Below are 27,860 nucleotides of genomic sequence, written 5' to 3' on the forward strand. Positions count from 1 at the left end.
TTGATAAAGTTGCTCTTGTTCTTCTTGAGGGATGATGTCTTAAGGTTTCTTTCAGCCCTTTCTTACATGGTTCAAGGATGCTCTTCTGTACTTCTGTATTTTTGATGCAACTGCACTCAGAACTGAAATCCAGCAAGAACCTTCTGTGAAGATGCACCTGGTGTGTCCCCACTGGAGATTAAAGGTGACAGCTTCCTTGCATTGTAGTAGAAGCAGCTCACACCACATGAGCAGCCTGTGTCCCACCGAGGGTGCCCTCACCAGCCCCTGCTTGGGTGACCTGAGGGAAGGGTGCCTGCCTCTCTGGCTGCCCTCAGCGCAGCGCTGGGCTTGGGGCACCTGGCTCCTCGCCTGGCAGCCTGTCCCGGTCAGCTGTGCCGGGCAGGCGGGCAGGTGTCTGGACACACTTCAGGTGCTGAGTGCCAAGGTTGGTGTGCACGTGATGTGCCACTACACGGGCACTTCTGGCGCTGCAGAACTCGGGGGGGAGTTGAAAGCTACACCAGACTTGCTGCTGGGGGTGAACATGCAAGCGATGCTCCTTCATCCAATTTCCATCTTGCTGTCCTATTTTCGTGCTATCTGTCCTCGTGCACCTTTGGTACATATGCCAAAGGCCACAGAGCCGCTGAGGGAAGCTTGGCAGGCTGTGACCCATGCCGACCTGCCTGCATCTAAAAAAAAAACCCTTTATTTTTTCGGAGGTGAGGAGGAGTGACCTTTCTGCTTAGAAAACGGAGACAAGCCTCGGCTGTCCTCCCCGCCGCCGGCCCCCGCTCCAGGTCGGTCTCTGATGGGGACTGTGGGTGATGGGGATGCCGAGGCAGGCGGAGGGGGGGACAGGGATAGGACATGCCGTTCCCTCGCACCCCGCTCAGTCACACCATAGCGCGGACCCGGCCGGCGGGGCTCTCCCCGCGCCGCGGCGGCGGCGGGAGGCGGGGGGACCGCAGGAGGCGGCAGAGGAGGAGGAGGAGGAGGAGGAGGAGGAGGAGGAGGAGGGGGCGAGGGGCTGGGAGGGGAGGGAACACCTCGGCTGGGCGGAACACGCCGGCCGGCGCGGTCCCAGGCTGCCGCGGCTCCCACTGCCCCCGCACGCTCCCTGCGGGGCCGGGGGCGGCGGCGCCCGCCGCGTCCCGCCCGCAACTTTCCCTCCGCCGTGGATGGCTTTGGTCGGAGACCTGCAGGGCAACCGGGCGCTCGACACCTGTCCCCCATGGGCCGCCCCCGCGCCTAAGTTTGCCCGGCCGCCCTCCGCCGCAGGGCGGGCTTGAAGCCGCGGCGGGGCCGCGGTGCCCATGGCCCGGTGCCCCGGCGCGCCGCCCCGTCCCGCCCGCCCGGGAGCCGCCCGAGCGCCGCAGCGGGGGCGCTGAGCGAGGCAGCCCCCGGCTCTCCGCCCCCGGCTCGGCGCCAGCCGCCGCTGCCCGCCGGGTCGCTGGCGGCGGCGGCGGGGGGGGGCGGCGGCGGGGCCGCGGCTTCCGTCCGCGCTCGCTGCCCCCGTGTAGTTCTCGAGTCGTCTGTCCTCGGCGGCGCTCCGCGGGTGACATGCAGTCCCTCATCTCTCCGGTGACCAAGGCTATCCTGGTGGCTTTGTTCATCTTCGCCATCCTGCTGATCCTCTACGTGATTCTGTGGTACATCTGCCGCGATGTGGATTGCGACCATGGGATCTGAGCGGCGCCGCGGGGCCAGGGCTTAGGAGCCGGGATTCACCCCGCGGGGCCGGGAGCGGCAGCGGGAGCCCCTCCGGACGAAAGCCGCCGCCACCGCGGCCGAGCAGGGGAAGAGAAGGGAAAGGAAAGAAAAGAGGAAAAAAAAGAAAAAAAAAAAAAAAAAAAAAAAAGCGAGCGGAGGACCGAGCCGAAAGAGCCCGGAGGACAACTGCGATCAAGAAACCAACCTGAGCTTGACCTTCAGAGACCAGGGTGACCCGGTGAGTCTCCGCTCTCCGCGGCGCGGGGGATGCGCGGGTGCGGCGGGGATGCCTCCCTCCCTCCTTCTCGCTCCCCTCCGCTCCGCTGCCCTCCCCTCGCACACACACACACAAACACACACACACTCGCACACGCACGCACATGGATGTGGCACAGGCGCCCCATTCACACGCCGCGTACACACACACCCGTGGATGTGCGTGCCTGAGCGCCTGCTGCACGCAGGCATGCGTGTCCCTTGGGGACGAGCAGGACCCGTCCTGCTGGCTGGGATAAACTGTGCCTGCCCCCGTCCCCGTGTCCCCCCGCTTTAAATGTTTCGAGGTGCCACGGCGCAGGAGGCAGCGCGCCCGCGGAACGGCCGGGCCGGTGCGGGTGCCGGAGCGCGGCCGCCGCGCTGCCTTTGCGGCCCCACATTGGTATGCAGGCGGTGGATGCGCCGCCAGGCAGACCTAAAAGGTGAGCCCAGGGGATGGGGAAAGTCAATGCTTCTTCAGCCCAGGGCCAAATCGGGAAGTTACAGAAAATGAAGGGGAAGATGTCAGGTATCCGGCCAGTGTCAGCAGGCAGACTTCGGGGAGAGGATGGGAAGCAGGATGAGTTTCTCCTTTCTAGGACCAGGCTGATGGAAGGAAGTGGGGAAGATGACAGAAAAATGTGCATGGGAAGTTCTGGATGGTAGCGCTCCGTGTCTGGTCTCACTGACACTGCATTTCGTACGTGCTACTCTTTTTAAAAGGGTTAACACTCAGCGGTTTATCACATGCTCAAGCTGGGCAGTTTCAGAAAATGTTGATAAAAAGTACACGATTGATGAACATGTACGTGCTGTCTGAGTTGGGACACAAGAGGGGATGTATCCTGCCCAGCCGTTTCCCCCACCTGACAGAATTTGTTGTTGGCGATTTCTGCTCTTACCGTGCGGTTGTACTGAATACCCTGTGCTGAAGCGGAGAGACAGCAACACATTGTGTTCAAAGTGGAAAAGACCTGCTGAAAGAAAAAATGTCCTAAACACTTGGGCTGTAGCTGTTTCTGTCCTTGACAGACAAGCTGTCAGCAAGAGGAGCAAACTCCAGCTGAGTGCGTTATCCCTGGCGGGATGTATTCGGATGCCGCAGGGAGTGGGTGCGAGTGCACAGTGGGGAGGAGGGCAAAAATCAAATCCCCGTTTCAAGCGGGGGAACAGGGACCTTGCCAGCTGCGAGGTGTAATCCTGTGATTCGGGGTGACTTGACATTGAGTGTTGGTGACCGACAGCTCAGCTTTGCAACAGGGGTCTGGACGTGGAGGAAACTGTTCAGAAGGCGATTCTCTTGCCATTTTGTGCTTCTGTTCAGTCTGTATTTTGAAGGGCTTTTGACCTGATTAGTTGATCAAACATGACATTACCGTTAACACACGCTACTAATGTGATTATAACAGCAGTGACATCAATGTTTTCTTGCCCTGCAACTACAGTAGCAATGCATTTGTTTACTTCCCCGATGCACGCTCTGAAATGTCTGTTACCCAACAGCGCTGAACAGCAAGGGAAGAGGGAGGAGGAGGGAGAAACTCTTACAGACATTTAAAAATGGCTATAGCTCTCTTTCCCTTATGCCTGTAATGATGTGGAAATAAAAAAACCTCCAAGTCCTCTTCATCTTTTTTCTTTTTCATTTTTTCCCCCAGTCAATACACTTGTTTTTTACCTAAGTAGCAAAAACCTCTTCACACTTTGACATGTCAGGTTGTGTCACATGTTCCCTTTCAAATTAACAGCAGTGCACACCTTCTGCCTGGCAGGAACTAGCAGGTGAGACATTTATAGAGGCTTTGCCATTTCGTGCTAATTATTTATAGAACTGGGTGAAATGTGGCAAATTAATGTGGTTTTCAAAAAACTTTCAATATCAAGAGATATGTGTGCGGGTGATTAAATATCTGAGGTGTTGATATGACCAAACATATTTTGTACTACCCATCATAACTGACGTTGATCAACTTAGTAATTGTAGAAACCATGAAACAGTCCCTTCAGTTACTGTCTGATCGTTAGTGTTTCTAGCTGGCTCATTAATACTTTAAGCATATTGTTTTTAGGAGACAAGATGTAGAATTTTTTTTCTAATACCTAGTTTTATTCTAAATAAGGTGAATATATATGTGTTTATATATAAATATAGATGTAAGATTTGTATACAGTCAAATGGGTATTTTCCAGCCTGGCAGAACTGAAAAATAAGCAGAGCAATGATTAGCAGTATTGAATTTGATTTGTAGTTGTAGTCACAGATGTGTTGGCTTTGGTTCGATACTCTGTGTGTTCATTATTGTGTATTAGCAAACATAAATCCCTAAAGATCTGAAACACACCTTTTCCTATTGCTGTGATGCCTTGTAGAAAGGGATGATATCCTGGCCTTGCTCAGCTGTGTTGGAATTTTGCAGTTGGTTTTGACGGAGTCAGAAATAAATTGGCAGATTAATATGTGAATTTGTAACAGCATGATGTTACTGAACTTGAGAGAGTTATTAAAACAATAAAAAGTGTAGAGCTGATTACCCTGGTATACCTAGAGATCTTATTTTTGTAATTATTTACTTGATTGCTCAGAAGTTTGGTGATGATTATATTTCTGTTTGGTGTTCATGCTCGTGCCCCAACTCAACAATCTTCACCATCTTGCTATCTCTTAATGTATGGTAGTGTTTCAAAGCTGAAATATCACCTGTGACTGAGATGCAGTGCATCAGGTAGATATAGATCACATGTAACTATTTTATGCAATAAGACAGGTTGTAACATCATGAATAGTGGTTTTGTTTATGGCAAAGACAACTTCTTATCGTGTTTCTACTTGTGCTAAGATAAATTTTTTACCACATTGCAAAAATCGGTAATTTCATGGTATGAAAGTGTTTTTCGTCCAAAAGCTATTTAATAGGCTGCTCAAACATTGTATTAAATGATATTTCAAATATTTGCCTTTTTTTGTGTGTGGAAAAGGACTGTGAAGTTAGCACTGCTTCATCAGCAGAAGTGTAATGAATTTTATAGATTAATTCCTACTGCAAGGTAACATGCTATAGCATGGTCATAGGATTCTTGTCACATCAGACTTAAACATGCAGTATGTTTCTGGGTAAGTCGTTCTTTACTCAATCTGCAGACAAATTCTCTGCAGATTTATTAAATATTTTCTGTAAGTGGCATGTAGGAAGAGTAACCGGGCAATAAAAATCACAGATTTGCTTATTTTCTATTTTCTTCCTTATTAAATGGATTAGTAAGAAACAATGTCTTCATGGTGTGCCCTCTGTGCATCTTATGCCATTTCCCTGAAACAGGGTTAAAATGAGCATTGAAGATGTTTCCAGCATAGCAGGGTCTCTGCAGAGAGGAAAGGTTAGCTGAGGTCCAAGGATGGACAGCTGCATCCTCGAGATGCCCTTGTGTCATTCGAGTGCTCAGCTGTACCTTTTGCCCTCCAGGTGAGTGTAAAGCAGAGAACTTCCAGCTGTTGTAAGGCAGGACACGTAGATCTGCCCTATGCAGCTCCAGCCCCATTTGTTGGAGGGCCCAGTCTAGCACTGATTTTCTACTGTCTGTCCTATGCGAGGTAATGGTTTTGTAGCTGTTTGTCTCAGTCTTAAAATCTGTGAGCTTTAGGTTATTGGTACGTGACAGCACTTGGCCCAATTTGTGTGTTTATAAACAGCTCAGAGGTGGGAAGGTGGGATTAATTGTACAATTGATGCTACAATGCTAACACTTGAAACTGGCAGGGCCCCTTAAATGAGAAATTTGGGGGCAGTATTAGGGAATACAGTGTCACTGTAGCAAGTGTATTAAACCCGAAGTGTGAGCAGGCCATATCTTGCTTCTTGCTTTGCTGGAATAACAGTCTTGCATTGGTAATGTTAGCACAAACTCTGTGTGTAAGGGGCTGTTGAAAGGGTGGTGTAAGGGAGTCATGGCAAACAGGCAGATTTTCTCTTCCCCTAAAGATCCATCTCTGCTCTGGCACGATGTGCTGTTCGGTGCTCGCCTGGCTGCTCGCTCCCTCTGCATGGCACCACGGCAGGGCTGCAACTGGGCATCCAAACACAGGGGAAGGTTCCACTGCCCTTTCTCCATGGATGACTTCTCCCCCAGTTTTCCTTTGATGCATGAGTGTTTTGTCCTTTTCCTCCCAAGCATTAATCCTCTGAACTGTGACTTAGTGCGTAATGCAGTTTGTAGACAAACTGCACGGATTGATTTTCCTGAAGTGGGCTGACCAAATGATGAGTGTATTTTGGAAAGCAGCACACAGTTGCTTATTTGTTGTTCTACATTAAGCTAGGGTTTTGGTGGTTTTTTTATGAAATATCCTAATATCCATTAAAATAGCTTTAAGCTAATTTACTTTTAATATTCATTGCTGGTATGGTTCATGTAGCTGCATAGCAGCATCTCCTCTTGTTAGAGTGCTCAGATAACTTAAAATTTTACCCAAGTGAGAAAATGTGAGCTTTAGCTTGGAGGGGCTCATAAGACTGTGTGCTATTGAGAATTACATTCTAATTTTGAATGTTTTGATATATTACTTTGGAATACTGAAGATATTTATTGGTGTTTTCACAAGCTGTTAAATCATACATAAAGGATACCAATAAGATGACATTCAGAGTTTCATTGCAGAGCATAGTTTGAATGTGGATTATGGTTGCGAAAAAAATGTGGAAAAAATTGCTTGTGACTGATGAAGAAAGACAAAGGATTGGGAAAAGAAAGGAAAGTGTTATATCAAGATAGTAGAAATGAGACTCCAGTGTTCAAATTTTAAAAAGTGGAGCTAATGTGAAGTTAAATGAGAAACTCAGAGCACAAAAATTGCCACCTTCCTCTACAGTAACTGTATCTACATAGAAATATACATGCATACATATGTCTGTGTATATTTATATACATTTGCACAGTCTATGTGATCAAATTAGAAATTTGCAACTCTAGAGCAAGTTGAGAATCTTTACATGAATGTTTTTTTTTCTTTTTTCCTTGAAACCTGACTCTATTAATTCTCAGTAGGAACTTACTTGAGACCCAGATAGTGCTGCAGATGCTTTCTTGAGGGCTCAGTGATCAAACATGAGTGATGTTGAATATTGGGGTTTTAAATGAATCATTCTATAAAGAAAATGCTAATGCTCCGTTCGCTTTGGAAGAAAATAATTCAGGTTATGTGGGCTGGAGGAAATGCATTAGTAACAAATAGATTTTATGTCTTGTGTTTTCCATTGACCTCAAAGAGACAAAGTCGCTACTTACCAGGGAAAAATCCTATTAGGTAATTAACATATTATCACCAATATATATATGTGAGAAAAGAGCATCTCTGAGAGAAGATAGCAGAACTGTAATATTTTGGCTCAAACCATTAATAGCCAACATCTTCTTACGAAAGTACAAATGTACAACTCCTTGATGTAATATATCTTTTCTATTTACGTTTTTAGCTGCAAAGGATGAAAGAATAGTCCTGAAGTTAGGAGTGTTAAAACTTATGCACAGTGAAATCTGCTGCAGGATTATGATGCTTTTTGGGTATTATGGTATTTTATGTAACACCTGAGTAAGAAAATATTTTGGTTTGCATTAAATACAGCAATGTATTACCAAGGTCTAGGGGGAAACATGCCTTTTGTATGAATAGCCTCTTCTGTATTTATTGTATATTGGAGTGAAGATGAACTCATGGAGAAATTTTTTTTTGCTATTCAGTATCCATTTCATTGGTGAGTTGTGAGTGCTGTGAACCCTATTAAATGAGTACCCAGCAAAGTCATCATGATACCTACAGCAAAAATTAACCAAGGTCTTCATTATGATGTGTTCTTCATGGACACTCTATGTGACATAGGTAACCTGCAGTGCGTGTTCTTATATAGCTCTTATGATTAATGCACTCCTGAACATGTATTATCATCACCTCCCTTGTGAGATATGTGTATATAAATGGGCTTAAAAATGAGTTTGCCACCAATCTCCATTCTAATGACTTGTTTTTATTTTCTACTGCAATACCATTCTGACATGCTTAAGAGGGATGATAACTGAGTGGGAGTTTAATGAAGTCTCAGTATCAGTGAAGATAAAAGAAAGACACTGAGCCCACAGAAGGACATCAGTATATGTTTGTAGAGGCTGATACAGCATAATTCAACTTGGCTGACCATGAAACAGTGAAGTTTAAGATCCTTAGGTCAGTGAGGAGGGAGCACAGCAAGCTCGCTACCCTGCTGGTCAGGGGAGCTGACCTTGGGTTCCTCAGGGATCTGCTAGGTAGAGTACTGTGGGATAAAGCCATGGAGGGAAGAGGGGCCCAAGAAAACTGGTTGATACTCAAGGATTGCCTCTTCCAAGACCAAGAACAATCTATCCCAAAAAAGAAGTTGGGTAAAAATGCCAGGCATCATATGCAGATGAACAAGGAGCCCCCAGACAAACTCAGACACAAAAAGGAAGCCTACAGAGGATGGAGGCAAGGATAGACAGCTTGAGAGGAATACAGTGAGATTGTCCAAGCAGCCAGGGATAGGGTTAGGTGAGGTAAAGCCCTGATAGAATTAAATCTGGATGGGGACATCAAGAGCAACAAAAAAAAACCAAACAAACACCTTCTCTAGTATGCAGGTTATAAAAGGAAGACTAAGGAAAATGTGTCTCTTCTCCAGAAGGTGGTTTCCCAGGATGGGGAGAACACTGAGGAACCCTGTATCTTTTTTTTAGGTACATGAGTTGGCTATGTGTGTGTGTCCTTGCTTCCTCTGAGGGCTTCCTTTTTGTGTTTGAATTTGTTCAGAACCTTCTTCCACTAGACCAAGTTGCACAAAGTCCCATCCAGCCTTGCCTTGAATACTTCAAGGAATGGGGAATCCACAATTTCTCTGGATGAGCAGTTGCAGTCTTTTCACCATCCTCACAGTGAAGAATTTATTCCTAAAATACAATGTAAACCTTCCTAAGTCTAAATCTCTTTCAGTTTGAAGCCATTTCCCCTTTTCCTATCACTACATGCTCTTGTAAAAAGTCCCTCTCCAGCTTTCTTGTAGCCCCTTTTAGGGGCTGGAAAACTGCTATAAACTCTCTCTGGAGCCTTCTCTTCTCCAGGCTGAAAAGCCCATCTCTCAGTCTGTTATACCAAAGGGGATATGCTCTCCATTCCCCTGATCATTCTTGTGTCTCTCCTCTGGACCTGCTCCCACAGGTCCATGTCTTTTCTGCATTGAAGCCTCCAGAGCTGGTTTTGAGTAGTTTGCATCCTTGGGGGCTTTTAAGACTTCTTGAACAACATGGATTGATCTAAAAATTTGCCTTACTTTCTGAGACCTTGTGAGGTACCTTCCAGCTTGAGCTATCCTAGGATTCTATGATCCTATCAAGCATGTATTCTTGAGAATCTTCCAAGGGAATGGCTGGCTTGTTGTTATGCACTCTTTCCTTAACTCCCAATAGGTGTTATACAGGTAAACCAAAATGATAGAGGCACAGAACTGAGACTGGTGCTGGGTGGAAATCTGTTCCCTGTAGTCCTAATCATCCTTACATTTTACATCTACAGCTCCTATACAATACTCCTGGATGTGGTGAGGTGTGGAGCTGCAGGGGGACCTGGCAGTGCACCCCTAGAGTAGAATGATCACTGTGCTCATATGTGGAGGATGAAGCCTTCACAGATCATAGTGGCCTGAAGGTTGAAGACAAAAATTGCAATATACTTATAACCTGTTTAATTCTTACACATCTGTGGGGACTCCAGCACATTTCTAGGAACTGGAAATTAATTCAGTTACATCGCTCTGACTATAATATTATCATGCTGGGCATACTCTTGTGTAGTGTAATTTTTTTCTGCAACCTGGTCCAGTTTTTATCTTTATATTTGTCGCTGTACAAAGCCTGTCACAACAACTGTCATGGCTGTACAGGTAGTTGGTACAGTAGGATTTTCAGGTAATGCCTGGCTTAAATGTGAACTGTGGTTTTGAAGAAAAAAGCAATCTCATGGGAATGGCATGCTTCAACACCAAACCTGTCCTCTCATACCTAGGCTATTCACAGCTTATATTTAGATGGAAAGCAGATTACTAACTAGGGAAAAAGGCACTTCATGCAAAAGGCCATTGTACCTTTTCTTCCCAGGTAGAAGAAGCCTTTTCCTGAGCTCTGGGAGCTGTGCTGCAGTACCTGCCTGCCTGTCTGGATGGGGGCAGACTCAGAGGGCAGCAGGGAAGCTGCATGAGGTGATAGTGGGTCCCCTTTATTGTGACAATCATTATACACCTGAGTGTAATCCCAATTTACAAGATGGAGCTATCAAGAGTAATTATTTTCAGTGCAAATCCAAGATAAATGAGAGCTGCAGTGCATCTGTTGTCAGGGATTTAAACAGTGATTCTCTCATGTTAGTATACAGGCTCACTGCCACCCCCCACCTTATTAAACACATGAAAAGCCACATTTCTATACCTCAGTTGTTTGGTTTTTTTTTACTTGGAGATGTATAAAAAATGATGAAAACATTTTGAGCCTAGGAAAAAAGGTGCATATTTGAATGCATAAACTGCTATTTTTGAGAATTCTGAAGTGACGTTAATTTTTTTCTCTCACGTGGGTTTACAAGTCTGAAGAGATTTTAAATTAAAAGTGGAAAACTTGCTTTTTACTTGAGTTCATGAAAGCTCTCTTAGTTCTTAAACTAAATTATGTATGAAGCAGTAAGGTTCTGTATTGTCTATTAAATTCACATGGCAATTCCCTTTTAAAAATTTTACACAGTATTCAGGTGAATAGATAGTATATGTATATGTAATCTCTTTATTCCAGACTTCTGTGAACCTGCTACTGACTTTAGGAATTAAATGTTTTGACTGTTCCTGTCCCAGAAACAAGACATTGACACCAAATTCATTTAGCTTGAGTCTGCATGTTGGAAGTGCTGTGAATTCCAAGGATAAACATGTGATAGTATTATGAAATAGTATTATCTTTATTATCAACCAAGGGTTTCTTCTCTTACTTTTGGCCACACAAGCAAGGTCAGCTGGAAGGAGGGCAGAGCACAGCAGACGAAGCTGGGACTGGCTTGGAAGACACTGCAGCCACTATTGTGAGTCATTCTCTTTTAATCACGAAGGCAAAATCCTATGGGCATGTGGGATGATACATAAAGGAAGGCAGAATTTCGCTTGCTGTGGAGGAGCTGTTCATTTGTTACAAACATTCAGCTGACTTCAGTGGAGTGGTGCCAATTTCTGATGGCACAGGCGTTGGTTCTGAGGATACATATATGCCTTAATAAACAGTTGGAGTCCTTCTTCAGGCTGCAGAAAGTAGCAACCAAGTAAATGATGCAGCTGGGATGACATCCAGCCACCTTTGTCACTCTTCAGCCTGTGTAGCCACGTACCCTTTTTGAGCTGATTTGGCAATGATTGATATAATACACAGAACTTAAAACTAGTAGCATCTATTAATGTGTAATGTGTGTTCTGTACAAAATGCTGCTAAGTTAAAAGGCAAACTGTTATCTTGTGAAATAGAAATGTTCATGATATATAGTTGAAAAATATAGCTATGCAATGTGTGCCTTTGGTTCAGCAGATTTAATGAAAGAAAGTGAAAGAATCAGCACTCCTGAGAACCTGTGTATGAAGCAAAATGGAGTCATTCTTGGATAAGCTTGTGGATATTCTGCTGCTATTTTATGAATGTCAGCTAGGCAAAATCGACTTCTTATACACACTGTGGTCCTCTGGGTGACTAGAGAAATCAAATGGCTCTTGTGATAACTTGAAAAGCTTGTGATAAAATAACTTAAACCCCTTAAAATTCAGCAAGGAGAGGGTTCACTGAAAGGCAGCATCCTGGATGGGATGTACCAGTGGGAGCTGCACTTTGTGGGGTAGGAAAATTTTTGCAAGATACCTTGCTAGTAGATGGAAGAAAAGATTAATATACAGTATAGGATGGATGGATGGATGGATGGATGGATGGATGGATGGATGGATGGATGGATGGATGGATGTCAAGGAATCCTCTGGGGAGTGGTAAATCCCAGGTGCATTTTTCATGTGAGAGGCACATTGAAGACAGAAGAGTCTGCTCTGACAGAGGCTCTCCAGTGTCTGGCAAGGAGTGGAACTGCAGAGCTGTGACGTCAGGACATGCTGTATTGTGGCAGCCACTCTTTGATGCAGTCTTGAAAACAACCTCAGATGCACAATATGGTATTTAGAGTGATGTGTCTTATCAAACAACATGATGTTGTAACTCAGCATGGGCATGTAGCAATCTCTTTATTGAATATTTAGTAAAATATCATTTTAGTATGTGTAGTAAAATGCATTTCTTAATTTTCCATTTTTGAGATAGCTCTTGTTTGAATTAAGCTTGTGAATAACCTTTCTTTTACAGTCTTGTGATTTCTGCACTGGGACTGTAACTTCATTTCTTTTTGACCTACATTTGTATGAGTAGAGCAGTTGCATACACTGTGAAATCCATTTATGTTTCTCTTACCATTTCAGTTAGTAGGTAGTTTCAGAGCTCTCATGTTGTAAGAGACTAATGTTGCTTTCATAACTGGCTGAATGGTGTCTACTGCTTGATTTCAGTTCCAACACATTCTCTTCATGACTTTTTTATCCTAACATTCAGCCCTATAGCCACCTATCAGCCTCATCCTCCTCCCCCAGAACTGTTCTGCTAGAAACCTGTGCTGGATTTCCTTTCTCAGGTGTAGGCAGCAGGTTTTGTGCCCTGATAGGGGACAGACTGAAAAAATACAAAATTATCATCACCTCTGAGCATCACAAGAGAGAAGAATAAGCACTTTCAAAGAAAAGTCTTTCCTTGCTGTAATAGTAGCAGATTCCACTTGTGAACCACAATAATTTGTCCTTTGAATGATGGCCCTTGCTAAGGAAAGCTTAATTTTTCTTTTATTCCCATGTGTAAAAAGTTAATTTAAAAAATATTAAACCCAACGTAAATCCTTCTATTTACTTGCATTTTACTGGTTTATTTGTTTACCAATTATAATTGTTCTGTTTTTCAAAACATTCTGTGTAATATCTGTTACATTAATGATTTGTTATCAGGAACTTAAAGAGACATAATACAAATGCACATATGTGCACACATTTATTACCAGTGATGCTTGAATTGAAGGTGGTCACTCCTGTTACCACCAAACCCATCTTGATTTCCTTGTTCTGCTTAACTTTAGGTCACAGTTTAGTGCAGTTTGTTACACAGTTCATGAGCTGAGTCAGTGCCCCAGAAGTGAAGTGTGAAACCATTTGGTTTGCAAAAGCAGCTCCTGGAACTCCTGACAGTGTGAAGTTTCTATGACTTTTCATTACACTTCTGTCAACAGGAGTGAGAATGGAAATAAACTCCTTTGCAAATTGAAGGCCTTCTGAATTAACTTTCTGGATGGGCTTTATCTCTGGTCAAGACAGTGGTCCACCCATGTCTGTCTCCTTTTCTGCTCAGCACCATGGCTAAAGGATTCTCTCTTTCAAGAGAATCCTCAGCTTTGATATGTGGAATACCCTTATTTTGGTGGCAAAGCACCATAGAAACTCTGTGGTGTTATAACCAACATTGAAATTTGAAAAATCATTATGGTTTTCATCTGACCCGGACTTGCCCAGCTCTCAGTTTTTTGAATATGTCTGTCTATCTGTCTGTCTATCTATCTATCTATCTATCTATCTATCTATCTATCTATCTATCTATCTATCTATCTATCTATCTTTGTATAAATTTTGTAATTTGATCTAAAATGTAAATGTTAAAATCTTAATGTATAGTTTTATATTAAAAAGCAATCTAAAGACACATATACAGAAATGATATCAGGAAATCAGGAATAATTAAGGAGAGGAGAAAGGAAGAGTTAGTTTTAGGTTGCTTGTTAAGTACATCTCTGAAATACAATATTGCTTTCGTAGTTAAGGACAAAATGAATAAATAAAAGTAAAGACTAACCAATATTTCTTTCATTAAGAAAGGTTTTCTGTCTCGGGGAGTTAACCAAAGCATAAAAGTATTTCTGTAAACATCTCACAAAAAGAAATTGCATTTTTGCATGGTTAGCACTACTGCGAGTTTTTTCTGTTTATATTTGAGGGTGGTTTATGCCTTTTTAACTGTGCAAGACCAACTGGAAAAAGCCTAGTCAATCACAGAGAGAAGTATTGATTTTTCTGTACATTTAAGTGCAGTGGTGTGGAAAGGATGGTCTTACACTTCTAAAATATTTTTCAAATGTAAACAGCAGTCGACTTTGGCCAGCCTGCATTTGTGTTTGCTCAAGACCCAGCACCCTGGAGGCAGAAAACTGTAGCAGTAGGAATAATATAACATCCCTGTAAAAATAGAACAAAAACTGTAATAACAGAAATAATATCCAAGCTCTACACTGTAAATATAAAAACTGTGTACACCATGATGTCCAAATACTTTACAGAAAAGATGGGTGTTAGTCCTCCTTCTCTAAAGGAGAGGAAACTGAGGCTGAGGAGGCTGGGGGCACTTCCTTGAATTTCCTACTTGAACCATGGAAGACCTAAGCTTATAAACTGGCTCTCTGTTATCCCAGTCCAGTGAGCTGTTCTTGAAACTGCTATGAAATAAGATAATGATGTTGGTGATTACTGTGTTTTGATCTGGGAATGTAGTGGTAATGGATTGCCTATCATACACTATCATTTAATGTAATTTTCCAAATATTTAGAAATAATTAAAACTTCAGGTTGGATATGGCACATCAAAGTTTATCTTGTCACATCCCCTTGTCTTTTTGTATCAAAGAAACATTGGAGACTGTGCTGACATGTTACAGCCATTAAATAAAATGTGAGCTTTTGAAATGAATGACATTGAGTACCAGAGTTTGGCTTATAATGGTTAAGTAAGATATTTGCTAATAAATCTGGTTAGAACACTGCCATCCCAAGGAGTATATTGACACTGTAAACCTTTGTCATTTCGAAGAAAGACTAAAGGCTGTTTTTGACAAGATGAAAGAGGGTTGTTTGGTAGAGAGGGCAGCGTTCTTTTCTCTGACCATTCCTCTTAAATAATATGTCATTATTTTTAACAACATATTATATATATCAACTTACACTGAAGTGGGAACCGCGGCTTTCAGCAAAAGGAAGCATCATCCTAAACTCCAATTGAAAAACCAAAGCAACCCTGAACTTCAGATTTGATTATATTACAGTGTATAACTAAAAACAAGATACCTTTGACCTTAGAGCTCTTTTGTTAAATATGGGAACAACAAATGATGTTGCTGAATGTTTAAAGTTGCATGATCGGACACATTTTGAAATGGATGTGATAAAGTCTAGAAAAACTTAGGAAGGATTCAGAAGATAGAAGTGCCGAATAAATTAAGAAAGAACACAACATAAGCTATGACTGGCCATGGTACATTGGCTAAAACAAGCAGATTTCTTGATAGTGATGCAGAAATGGAAACAAAACCCATTCCATGTGATGACACTTAAACTACTGTTGGCTGGTTTAAACTTGGAGAGTTGTGTTAGAGGCAGGAATGCAAAATTCTCTGGAGAGTCTGTGAAGGAGGTAACACAAAAGAAACCAACATGGAGAATCCTGTTAGTGGGTGAAAATGCATTACCTCCTGTGACTGAGATTTGGAAGTAATGAAATTTCAATCCATCGATTACAAGACTCACTAGGAGAAAAATGCCATTTTCAGTGAAAGCAAAAGAGATGTTCTGTTTAAACTGTCTGGGTGTTATTAATACAACATGATTGCCTTTTTAGGTTATTGTAATAATTTTTGCAGCAAAGAAATGTGGAGACATGATCTGCAGGGATCATTAGTTTAATCTGTTGAAATGCACAGTGCTCCACTGCCCTCTTTTGCCATGTACCTGGAAGAGCAGCAGCTACACTAGCAGGTGCCACCATAGGAGCAGGTACCTTTTCCTTCCAGGGCATGTGCCTTTTCAAGGGGCTCACAGACCAGTGACAGCACACAAGTGATCTTTGGGAATCTTCTCTTTCCTGTTACAAAAGGAAAAATGCTTCAAATATGACTTCTTCATTTATACGCCTAAGGACCAAGTAGTCATTCTTCAGTCCTGTAGATTTTCCAGTGAATTCTTAATTGATAATTGGAGTTTGATCCCAAGCAAATTTGTTCAGAAGGTACTGCTAAAACATCTAACAGGGATGCTGAAGAAATGGAGTTAAAAACTGCATTAGATCTTAACCTCCACATGCATTCTGCTAAGAACCAAATCAATCTGCTTAATATCTCTTTTGTAAAGTATTTTGCAAAGGAGGAAACCACCATAATTGTTTACTATATATCTTGCTTAGCACATTTAAAAAAACATCTGTGCTAGCCCTTAAAATCTTTCTGCTAGTTAAGAGGGTGCACTTGTATAATTATGTTTATAGTTGTCTTTCTATTTTTCACAGTTGACAGTACCCTCTAGCAACTTGAAAATTATTTGGGTTTTTCTACCATTTTCTCACTGAAATCTGTGTAGAAAAGGAATAGCCTTGAGCTTATGTTGGTGCCTTACTCTTGTGCCAAGATATATATTCTTTTTTGCTTTAGCACAAGGATAACTGACACTGAAAATGCTTACCTTGGACCAGTTTTTATCTATCAGGCTTCCTGCAAAGTTTGTAAAGAATACTAATGGACAAATTAATCTATCCTAAACTAGTGTTATCTCCTGGCCGAACTTGTCTGTCTGCATTTTTACTTCCATTTTTATATTTTGTGGGGAAATGAGCCTCTTATGCATTCATTATTTGTGCAAAAATATAGATGGAAACATACAGAAGCATATGACATAGAAAATATTTATGCTTTTACGTTGTATGTATTCTCTTACACCAGGTATTTTTTTTAATTATTAAACTCTCAGCTACAAAATCTAGGTTTATAGCATCTAACCTAGATTTGCTTTTAATGTGAAGAGGTAATAAATATTCTGAGGATTTTAAAATTTTATTTCTGTGCTTCTCTATGACAACTCATTTTTTTGCCATTGAAAATAGCCACTCAAATATTTTCAATTGATGTTTCCACCAGTGAAAAAGTGATACAGTAGCTGCTGTATTGAAGTCTGGGAGCAGGGGAGTTGCATGGAAGAAATGGAGAAGTTGGGGAGGCAAAAGGGCATTGCCCAGAGAGAGCTGTTTCAAGGAGGCAGCAAATCTGGAGAGGTTCAGAGTGCACCTTCAGAGCATGCAGGAGTGCTAGGACATTAGGAAATGGATACTGCTGAGCCCCTTTCTCTCCCTGACCAGGTCTGTGGTTGGCCCCAGTGAATTTTGAGATTAGATGGCTGTATCAACATACCTTCCTTCCCCAGCATCTCTGAGGAGACTGAAGAAGGAGCTGTGGTTGCAGCCCAGCTGAGCAGGCAGGGTTTGTCACAGGGCTGCCTGACAGAGCTGTAAAAAAGTCATCTTGCACTTGGCACTGTGTGATACCAAACATGCTGAGGTGACAAACGTGACAATTCACAGCAAGCTATCATATGCTGTCCCTGGCCTTGCCTTGCCTTGCTTTGCTTTCCATTGGCTTGGCTTGGCTTGGCTTGGCTTGGCTTCCTTTCTCTTGCCTTCCCCATCTCTGTTTATCTGCAGGTGGCAATTCCCTACTGACACAGTCTTTCTCAAGGTCTGTGAAATGCTTGAGTTCAGCTGCAAAGGTTCCTGCTTTGCTTGTTTTAGGAAAAAACCTTCTTTCAAGCTGAAAGCTCAGAAAGCTAAATTGCACTTTCAGGGTACTCATCTGGCCCACTGTCAAGCAACATTTTTTCTAAGTATAAATATTTTTTTATTTACTGAAGATGAAATGTGTCAAGAACTAGCACCATGACACAGCAACAGCATTGCAAACTTGCAATAGGACTTAACTACCAATCCATGAGATGAATGGAAAGCATTGGTGTTTTGACTTGGATCAAGATGTATTTAAAATGAGACTGCTAGTTATTGGCATTTTGCAGACCTTGGATTACATCACACACAAATCTCCCAGAGAATGTGAGGGGCCTTCTCTTTGAGTACACAGAGTGCAGTCTAGAACCTATTCTTGATGTGCTCCAGCTGTCATTTACAGGTGATACCGGTCACACACAGCTGCCAGAAAAATACAGATGTTTTTTGGAAGCTACAGAACCCCAGAAACTCCAGCTTTAAGTGCTTCAGCCTCTATCTACCTCCTAGCTTACTCCACAATTTTGGTTAGGTTTGAATCCACAAAGGTGATTTTTCCCATGTTTTGTAGGATTTTCAGCTGTATGAAGCAGTCATTGGTGGAATCCAGAAATTACATCTAGAAACTCTGTCTCATGACATTTGGGTAGCTTGTGCACCAGCAACTGAAGCTCTCCATCATGGGTATTTCATATTTGATGATTCTTCTCTTATCTAGCAACATCCTGTACTTGAAAGTATTCTTCAGTTCTAGAAGTGTATAGCAATAGCTGTAAAATCTAATTTAATTATGGCTAGTATCAGGAAAATACTAAACTGCTCAAATATTGTAGTTTTATACTTTGAGAATTTGTGTCATTTTAGATATAGATAATTCTATATCTAGTCTTCAGTTCTGTTCTTTATGAGCCCATAGCTATATACATAGTTATATACTTGACCCTTTGGGTTGCTGTTATTCTGCCAAGTGATTACTTTTATATTATAAATGCACAATATTTTGTGGGTGCAGATGTGAAAAGATGCAAAGGGCAGTAGGTATTTATGTCCTGTTGAACTTCAATGGAAGCTGATGCCAAAAAATGTTAGGACTTTTTAGACATTCCAAGATATTGGACAGTAAAAGGATAGCAATAAACACCAAATTATTTAGAACTCATGGGATGTTTATAGAGTCTGTCAAAAAGAAGTGAGATAATCATGTACCAACAGAACTGCATACAAATTCTATCAATTATTAAAAAATTATATAAAAAAAGACCTGCACGTGATCCTTAGGTCAGAATAATGGTCTGATCTTCTATAAGGACTTTTGGAAATCTGTAACCAGTTGAGAAACAGCTGGAGAAAAACACCTGTGTAGCTTTCTAAAGAGACAATACATATGTAAATAGACAATAAATGTGTAGGGGGAAAGGATGCAATTCTTTAAAATATTGAAGCAAGGAGTCCTACTGTTGCCGTTCACTAAGTTGCCTGCTTAACTGTGGTTAATTACTGATACAAATGGTAGAAAAGGATATCTTTGAATATCTGAAGTATGAGTGAATGAGGAGCAGCACACATGAATTTACAAAGATAAAATAATACTGGATCATGCAGCATCTTTCTGAGGTGAAAAAAATGAAACTACTCGACATTGTAAAATGTCTAGAGGGTAATAAAACATTCTACATTGTGTCTCTCAAAGCACTGTTGAAAAAGAGAAGACTGATTTTGGTACAGTAAACACTTGTGCTAACATTGACAAACAGCTTACTAGAGGATTGTGTTAAAGGTGGCAGGTGTTAGGAGTTAGACAGGAACATTTGCAGTGAGAGAGATGAAAAAAGAATTGCAAGGCATAGTTTATTTCACATCTCATGAGTGGTCTGCTTTGGCCAGAAGAATCCTTGATCTTGTGTTTCCCTGGTAGTAGGCTTCCCTTGGGTTACAGGGTGGTAATAATAATTGATTAAAAATCAAGGATGTGTTTTGCAAATTTCACTTTCCGCATTTGGAAGACAAATACTGCTGTGCAGGATTTATTTCAGGTTCATTTCCTATAATGTTCAGGGGTCTATTCCACTGGATCCATTTTGTGGGATTCATAGATAATTATTTTTAGGATGGTCACTCTTCCTTGGATCTTCTGTTTTGAGTGGCAGCAAGAGAGGTCTCCTAATTTAATTTATTTCTAATTTTCATCCAATTTATTTCTACAGATGGATCACCATCTGTAGAAAGTTCTATCATTCTCCATCAGCTGAACACCATTAATTGAAATTTATTTTTTTTACTCTCCCTTCTCCCTAGAGGAACAGCAATGAATGCCAACTTTTCTTCTTAGATCCATAAGGATCCATTGCCTCTTGTGAGGTCGTAATATCTACCCTTTGATGAGAGAATTTGATCCTAAGGTGTGTCCAGTTACAGAAGTATCTAAAGAAAGATTGACTTCATAAAGGAGCTTTCCTGGGAGTTACTGGTGAACTGCTGTGATTTTTTTTCATCCAGTCACCATTTCATTATTTCTGAAGCCCAGTGGTTTTGCTGAATATGTGACAATCATTAGAAAGCAATGTGCTAATCAGACTACCCCTGTTTTATGTTAGATTTTCCTTTTTTATTACAGTGCTACTTGACATTTTACTTGACATTTTAGGAAGCTGGATAGAAGTTTTTCACCTTCAGTCTTTATCATGCTGAATGCACGTGAGTGCTCTATGGTTTCCATAAAAAAAAAATAAAATCAGGGAGCATGTTGCTGTCCCTGTGATGAGGGAGATCCTGGGGCTCTGAGGAGGTTTACTTGAGTCACTGGATCTCTGTGAAAACTCTGGTTCCATCTTTTCAATTTCTTAGGATTGTCTTTAAGCTTTTGAAGATTGTGATAATCCAAATGTAGCTTCAGAGCAGCATGAACATGAGCAGTCTGTATAGGTCCCATCAAAGATCCAGGAAAAACAAGAAACTGAAAAAAGTAAAAATGAGACAGTGATATAAAAGTATAATTAAAATGGCTTGCATGACTAACTTCTGTGTTGATGAAAACACATGGATAATTTAACAGAAAAATTATTGTAAATACTGTGACAGTGATGACAACTGTCGTGTTTGTATTTGATTATATTCTGTTCTTAGAATCCTCAACTTTAGCTTTCTCATTTCATCTGATTCCATTAGCCCACCCATATTTTTAGGAAAAGTGTGTGTCTAATGCTCAGGACTGGAGAAAAAAATAGCATTTTACCATCCTGAAAGGTTCACAGACTCAGTAACAGATCAGAAAAACAATTCTTAAAGTACTAATTTTACAGAATGCTGTTTTAGTCTGAAGATACTGTTTTGAGACAGACTGTTGAGGTGTTACCTGTTAAGGTGCTCTTAGAGAAGCCAGGTTCACCCAGGTCTGAGCTGTGATGGTGGTTTGGGTTGGGCAGTGCTGGGGTGGTGAGGGAAGCAGGATCTGGGGAGAGCCTCCAGAGGGAGATGCTGCCCAGGGAACTGCCAGCAGGGCAGGGGAGTGCCTGCTCCATGCTCTGCCTTGCCTTCCCGGGCTCCTGGGGCTTGGGGCAAGCCAAGCACTGCCTGAGCTCCACCCTGAGCACTTGGCTCTGCAAGTCCTGCCTTACCAGCACAGGTCCCAGTCACAGATAGAATTCTATCCCCTGTGCTTGTTCCTGCTGCTTGCAAGGAAGTTGACAATTTATTGAGATACTTGGCATTAAAAAGGTTTCTGTGCTGTATCCAAGAGTTTACTTTTATGAAAACCCATATTTAGTTGGCACTTTGACGTTGGTGAGTGTCTGGATCAAACTGTAAGGGCAGTGCTGGGGTTTCCCACTGGCAGGGCACCTCTGCAGCACCTGAGCAAAGCAAGAGCAGGAGGTGCCCCAGCACCAGTGGTGGCCCACTGAGGAGCACCTTACACTTTTGGGGTTGTGTGGTTTGGAACTTCAGCAATATGTCCCATACCTGTTACTTCACAGCACTTGCTCAGGCACAGGCTGCATGCTGAACTTTGGAAATCAGCAATATCACTGAAGTACTCAGCAGTTTGGCAACACACTGAAAATCCCACCATTAGCTTTTCAGTGTGAGCATGTCCCTGCTCACTACATGGGCTCAGAAAAGCTTGTTAAATGATGGAGACTGACATTTGCTCCTGGAGAGAGAGGACTTTATTTGGAAAAGTTATCAGATATTAGAATGATTCATCTGCTACTTGAGGCTGTTTAGCTTTCCTTCAAGTCAAATTAAACAGTTGCTGTTGGCATGAAAAACAGGGAAGGCAGGCAGAGTAAGAGAAAGGACAACTTATAATTAAAATCAGGCTTGATCTTATACCATACTTCTTTATATACATACTTCACCACTGAAGAAAATAGCTGGTTTTACTTCCAAATATTTAGACACTCCAAGCAATATTCATCCATAGCAAGGCAGCTTTAGACTAAGCAAGAGCTAGTATTACAGTAGGAAGATTAGCTAAGTCGTTTTAAATGCTCTTAAATGGCAACATAATCCTTGAAAAAATATATAGTGTAGGCCTTAAAAATTGACATTGGCGTAGCCTAGAAGTGGCAGCTGACCTGCAAATGTGGTGTTGCTTAGCAATGCTTCACCATCAGGCAAACTGGGAAAGTGGGCTAGAATGATTTACACCAGGGAAGAGATAAATGCTAATTTTCTCTAGAAGATTCAGGTTACTGTGGTTATTAGGAAGGATATTAGATCATAAATACCTCTCCACCTCTCCTTCCAGTTTTTTTTGGTTTTTTTTAAGGTATTGAAAAGTACTTCTATGAAGACAGGATGAAAATGTTGGAGTTGTTCAGCCTGGAGAAGAGAAGCCTCTGGGGAAACCTTAGTGCACCTTCCAATACCTAAAGAAGGGCTACAAAAGAACTGAGAAAGGACTTTCCACAAGGGCTTGTAGTGATAGGACAAGGAGGAATGGATTTAAACTTAAAAAGGACAGGTTTAGATTAGATTTGGAATAAATTCTTTGCTATAAGGATAGTAAGGCACTGAAACAGGTTGTCCAGGGAAGCTGTGAATGTCTCATCCCTGGAAGTGTCCAAGGCCACATAGGATGGTGCCCCTGGACAACCTGGTGTAGTGAAAGGTGCTCCTAGCCATGGCAGGAGGGTTGGAACTAGATGATCTTTAAGGTCTTTCCAACTCAAACCATTCTAACATTCTGTGATTCTATGATTTTGAGAAAGATCCTAGATTCAAAAAGCCAGTCCGTGAGAATGCAAAATAGAATGTTTTCCAGAACAGTAATTTCAGAAATGGTTGATACAAACAATACAGTTGGTGGGAAAGAATAACTAATAACACACACACACAAAAAAATTTAATGCTTCTGTGAACATTTAGGCACTCAGATTTCTGGATCCGTTGCCAGAGTTCTGACCCTGCCAGAGTCCCTGCAGGTGGGATGCTGAACCTGCCTGGAGTTTAGCTGCTGCCAGAGGCTGTGCCAGCCGAGCTGAGTTCACCACAGGACCCAGATATGAGTTAGCTGGTGGTCTGGGTTGAGACCAATGAGGCAGAAAAAAGAAAGTATTTTGAATTTGGAAACTTGGTGGTGAAGTTTGAGAGTTTAATAAAGCTAAGAAGCTTCTTTCTCCCTCCTAATGTTTTCATGTGCAATCCACTTTTTATGCATCCATAACAGTAGGTCAGGAAAGGGGAAGCATTTTGCTTCATCTTGGTGCCTAGTCCAGGCAGATCTCTTAGTGTTAAAGTGAAAGCTTTATCTGTCAGAATTTCTTGTTATACTGTAGGAGATGCAGGATGCAGTGATGCCTTCTAGTGTACTGTGTGGCTGACAGGAAAGCTTTGCACAATACTTGACAGAAGTGCTGTGCTGTGCACCCTCTTGTTTTTCCTAGAAAATTTTCCTGTGTCTTGAAAACCACAAGAAGTGATGAAGTTCCATCTACATTCTCTCTTCTTAAAACTGTTGGTTTTACTGCTGGTGGTAGACAGGCAGTTCAACTGCACTTACAGAGCATAGGAGCTGTAGATGTGCCAAATCTATTTGTGTAAAGCATATAGATTCTCTTTATACCCTCCCACTAGGATCTGCACAAACCCAGATTGAGCTCTCACTTCCAAAGGTGTCTGTATGAAGTTAATGTTGCACCCTAAATGAGCTTGCAGCACCCCAGAAATGCACCCAGCTGAGGTGCAGTGTGTTTGTAATGTGTAACACACGAGCTGCTCAGTGCAAAGACCTTGGGAACTGAAGCATGGTACAGGTTAGAATAGATGGTATATCCTGAACTGTAATATGTATATGGTGTGATGGACTGCCATGAAAAGTATTGCCACATTATTATGTGGTAGCTGCCCATAGAAAATAAACACAATAGCTTTTCATTTGCTGGCTCTTTTAGTACATTGTCAAAGAGAGAAAAGGATTTCATACTGCTGTTGCATAAGCTGGAACTCTGATGTTTCTATAGCAGATGACAAATTATTTTCTAGGCAATTTCTGAGTTCATCTAAGCTGAGAGGTAGCTGTTATCTTTCTGTAATATCAGAATGATTGTTTGAGAAATATTTATTCCTCTCCTTAAAGTGACATAAAGTATGTGAAAGCAGGATGCAGAGGGTCAAATGCAGACTCTTTTGTGCAAGTCATAACTCCCAAACCATAACTCATCTCTTTATATAAGTATCCAGAAAGTTTTCAGCATATTTTTGTCTTGACCTTTTAGCACAAATAATAGTACTTCTGCTGATTTTTGCCCATCACTTGAGAAGTTAAAATGAAATAGCAGTGATTTTTTACCACTGTTTTGGAGGACTGTGACTGCAGGAAGAAAAGGTATTTAATTGAATGCATAGCTTCAGGGAAGTATTAACTGATTCTATGAAAACAACAGAAAATATTTCAGAATCCCCAACCATTGCAATTTTTTTTTTTTTTTGCCAGTGTACCATTTTAATGATAATTTCAGGAGGAGATAAAGCCTGACAGAGAAATCAGAGCTGCAATCCAGAGAGGAGTTTCAGGCAAGAAGCAGTGGGAGAGTTTCACAGTTCCTTTCAGATAAGAAACATAAGCAACATACAAATGCGGACAATAAATAAAAATGCACCATTAGAACTTCTCTCCTATGGTAGTGAAGAAAATTCTCCCCAAAATGTATCTAAAACTTGCTGTGGATGTGTTTTCCTGCTGTCATCACTTCAGCTTCCTGTGACTATGACAATACAAACCAAAACCAGACACTATTAATGATTTAGTAACACTGAGCGATGTAACTGTGCATGTTTTACAAATATTTTTATTTTGCCTTTATTAATACAGATTTTGGTAAGCTGACAATTACTGATTTCAGTAGGGAACACAGGCTTCTGTTTGACCCTAGAGAGAAAATTAACCTCCTTACATATAAGTAATAATAAAACACTTTAATCCAAAGTTGATACAAAATCTATCATATTCCCATCTTCATACAGACTTTGCTTTTGCAGGGTACTGTGCAGCTTCACTTTCTGGGATGAACTGTGCAAAACTGCATCAGTGTATCTGCCTAGCAAATGCTCCCTGAAGAACCGTGAAGATCCTGAACGTGTTTGGGAGGGCACCCCGTTAGCTTGTACACATCAGCCATGCCCTCAGTGCCCAATTCACAGCCAGCTCCTGCTTCCTCCTGCTCTCAGCTAAGCTCTGGGCAGGCTGGGTGAGGCTGCAGGAGCTGGTGTCTGGCTCTGGGGTCTGTGCCAGTGTCCCTTCGTCACGACATCGCCATCACACAGGAGTGCTAACTACCTGCCCTTCTCCAGCCTGGAAGAGGCACCTGGGGAGCAAGACATTCTCTTGAACTGAAGTGAGAAGATGGACAACAAAGTGTAATGTTCCTGAGTTTGCCAAAAATACTTTACTTACCAAATGGCACGGCTTTCTTGGGCTTGAGAGACCTTTAGCAGAGAGGAACTGTGGAGGAGGAAATCTGGGCTCATCTCTGTGCATATCAGGCTGTGGCCACAACCAAAGTCGCTGTGCTGACATGTGAAAAGTCATCTGATGAAAGGCCAAACAGGCCCAACTTGGAGGAGGAATAGCCTTAATGCATTATTTTTCTTGGTTTTGGTTCCAGATGAAGTCTGTGTCTCATGACTGTAATAATACTCAATCATCATGCTATAATGAAGGGCTTTTCATGTAATCATCTGTAGAACTGATTACTTTGGTCTATACCCTTATCATGCTGAGCTTCCTGGCAAAATTCCCACTGACATCAGTAAGAGAAGGATTGGACCTTTCCTCAGCAGTTTACTGCTTTTGTTTGGCAGTACCACGCTTTTCAGACACTTCACAGTGAAGAGTAAACATTTAGACTCTTAATTCCTGAAGTATTAAAAACGCACTGTAGAGACAACACACTCAGTCTCAGAAGTCTAAATCTGTTCTGGTCATTGTTGCTTCTAAAGAGTACAGCACCAAAAAAGATTTATCCAAGATGCTGAAAATGGTAGACTCTCAAGGTGTCAAAAATAGGAAGGAAGATAGGATATTTTATGTTGTGGATGATATAGAAACATTTGCTTCCTTTTTCTTACCATAAAAAAAAAATAAAATTAAGCAATCCAAAGCACTAAAACTTCAAAAGATAATACACCCACAGATTTATTAATTATTTTTGAAAAATATACTTCATCTTTTCAGCCAAGTTTTGCTGTTAACTCTGAAAGGACCAGGATGCCCAGGAGATTAGTAGGATCTGAAAAAGGATTGGACATTTATAGGGATAGCCAGAACACACGATACGAACTCTATAAGCTTGTTTGTAGAGGTTAAGAGCTTGTTTTTCAAAATATTGAATGTATGTAATTCATTTTGACTTGAGTGGGAGTTCAGGGCATGCAGCAGTGCCAGAGAAGAGACCTTAATTTCCTGTCACAAGGGCCAAGTGTCTCTATATTTGGATATTCTTGCTTTTCATAATTTGCACCGCAGTAGCAATTAAGGGATAACATTACAGGCAACGATCCCATTGTATAGAAATAACAGTTGTTCATTACTCCAGAGGCCTTCAGCTCTAAAGCCAAGGCAATTATCGGAGACAGTTTATTGAAGAGAAAAGTGAAGAGCAAATCCCAGCAGTGCCCATCTTTAGGCACCAAGTGCAGGTGCCTGATTGTGGGGGGCTGCTCTGTGGAAATCCTTTTCTTGTCCAACACACAGGCAGGCCACTTGAAACAGTGGCATTCCCTCTGGGAACCATGCAGGTCAGGGAGCCTGTGCAGGACAGGGACGAGTGAACTGGGCTGTGGAACTCTGGCTCTTGCTGTGGGGTGAGACATGCCATCACCAATCATTATTTTCCCTTACTTTCAGCAAAGCTTTTGATCAGTTGCCTGTCAGAAGGAGAACAGCAGTTATTGTGTGCTGCAGGTTGGGTTTTCAATGAACTAGGCATTTGTGAGTGTGTTCAGGAGAGCTGGTCCCCTCTCAGTGCAGCTGATGCATCTTCTGTGAGGGTGTCACAGGAGATATCCTGCCTGAGTTTCCAGCATGGAGAAGCAGACTGAGGGGCTACAGAGACAGGTCAAGGGGTGCAGGAGAACTTCTGTACCTTCCAGTGTAAGCATCACCTTCATGGGTAGGCAACAGGTGCACCTGTGGTGTGGTTTGCCATAAGACTTGTATGTTCCCATACATCTTTACCACATTTCTTAAGGACCATGCTTCACAATTACTTTCAAAAGGTCCAATCTGAACTAAGGAGTTGCAGGAATATCCTAAATTTGGTGGATGGCATGTGGAATTTTATGGCTATGTCTGCCCTAGCTCAGCAGAAACACACTGGAGGAAAGGTATCTGTTGCTCCAGGGGTTTATACTTTGGACCAAGTCCATGGCATAGCTGCACACCTGCACACCCAGGAGTGTCTTGTGAAGGGCTCTTTAGCCCAGATGCCTCTGGGGTGCAAGGCAGGCAGGCTGCTGGGACAGGCAGGAGCTCTGCCTCAAGAGGAGTGTGCCTTGATCTGAACCAACAGTCTGCTGCAGGTGCACCACCCACTGCCTGCACTCCCACAGGCACCTATTTTGTGGTCAGAAATAGACATAAAATTTGAGATTATGCACAGCACTGTATCTGGCCAATCTCTTCTGTGAACTGATGCACTGAGCTGTTTTTCCAGAAGCATGAAATT

At 42.1% G+C, this 27,860-nt stretch overlaps 1 protein-coding gene across 1 annotated transcript; it reads left to right on the forward strand.

Annotated features, from left to right (window-relative positions):
- Positions 1–226: 226 nt before the first annotated feature.
- LOC306798150 (uncharacterized protein) lies at positions 227–25,868 on the forward strand (the record flags this gene model as incomplete). Its single annotated transcript, XM_079298033.1, has 3 exons — positions 227–704; positions 1,025–1,933; positions 25,174–25,868. 2 exons carry the CDS (start codon positions 227–229, stop codon positions 1,672–1,674), a joined length of 1,128 nt encoding a protein of 375 aa, XP_079154159.1. The 3' UTR covers positions 1,675–1,933; positions 25,174–25,868.
- Positions 25,869–27,860: the final 1,992 nt, after the last annotated feature.

The sequence above is a fragment of the Erithacus rubecula genome (assembly GCF_903797595.1).
Source record: "Erithacus rubecula genome assembly, chromosome: 1".
Classification (NCBI taxonomy): Eukaryota; Metazoa; Chordata; class Aves; order Passeriformes; family Muscicapidae; genus Erithacus; species Erithacus rubecula.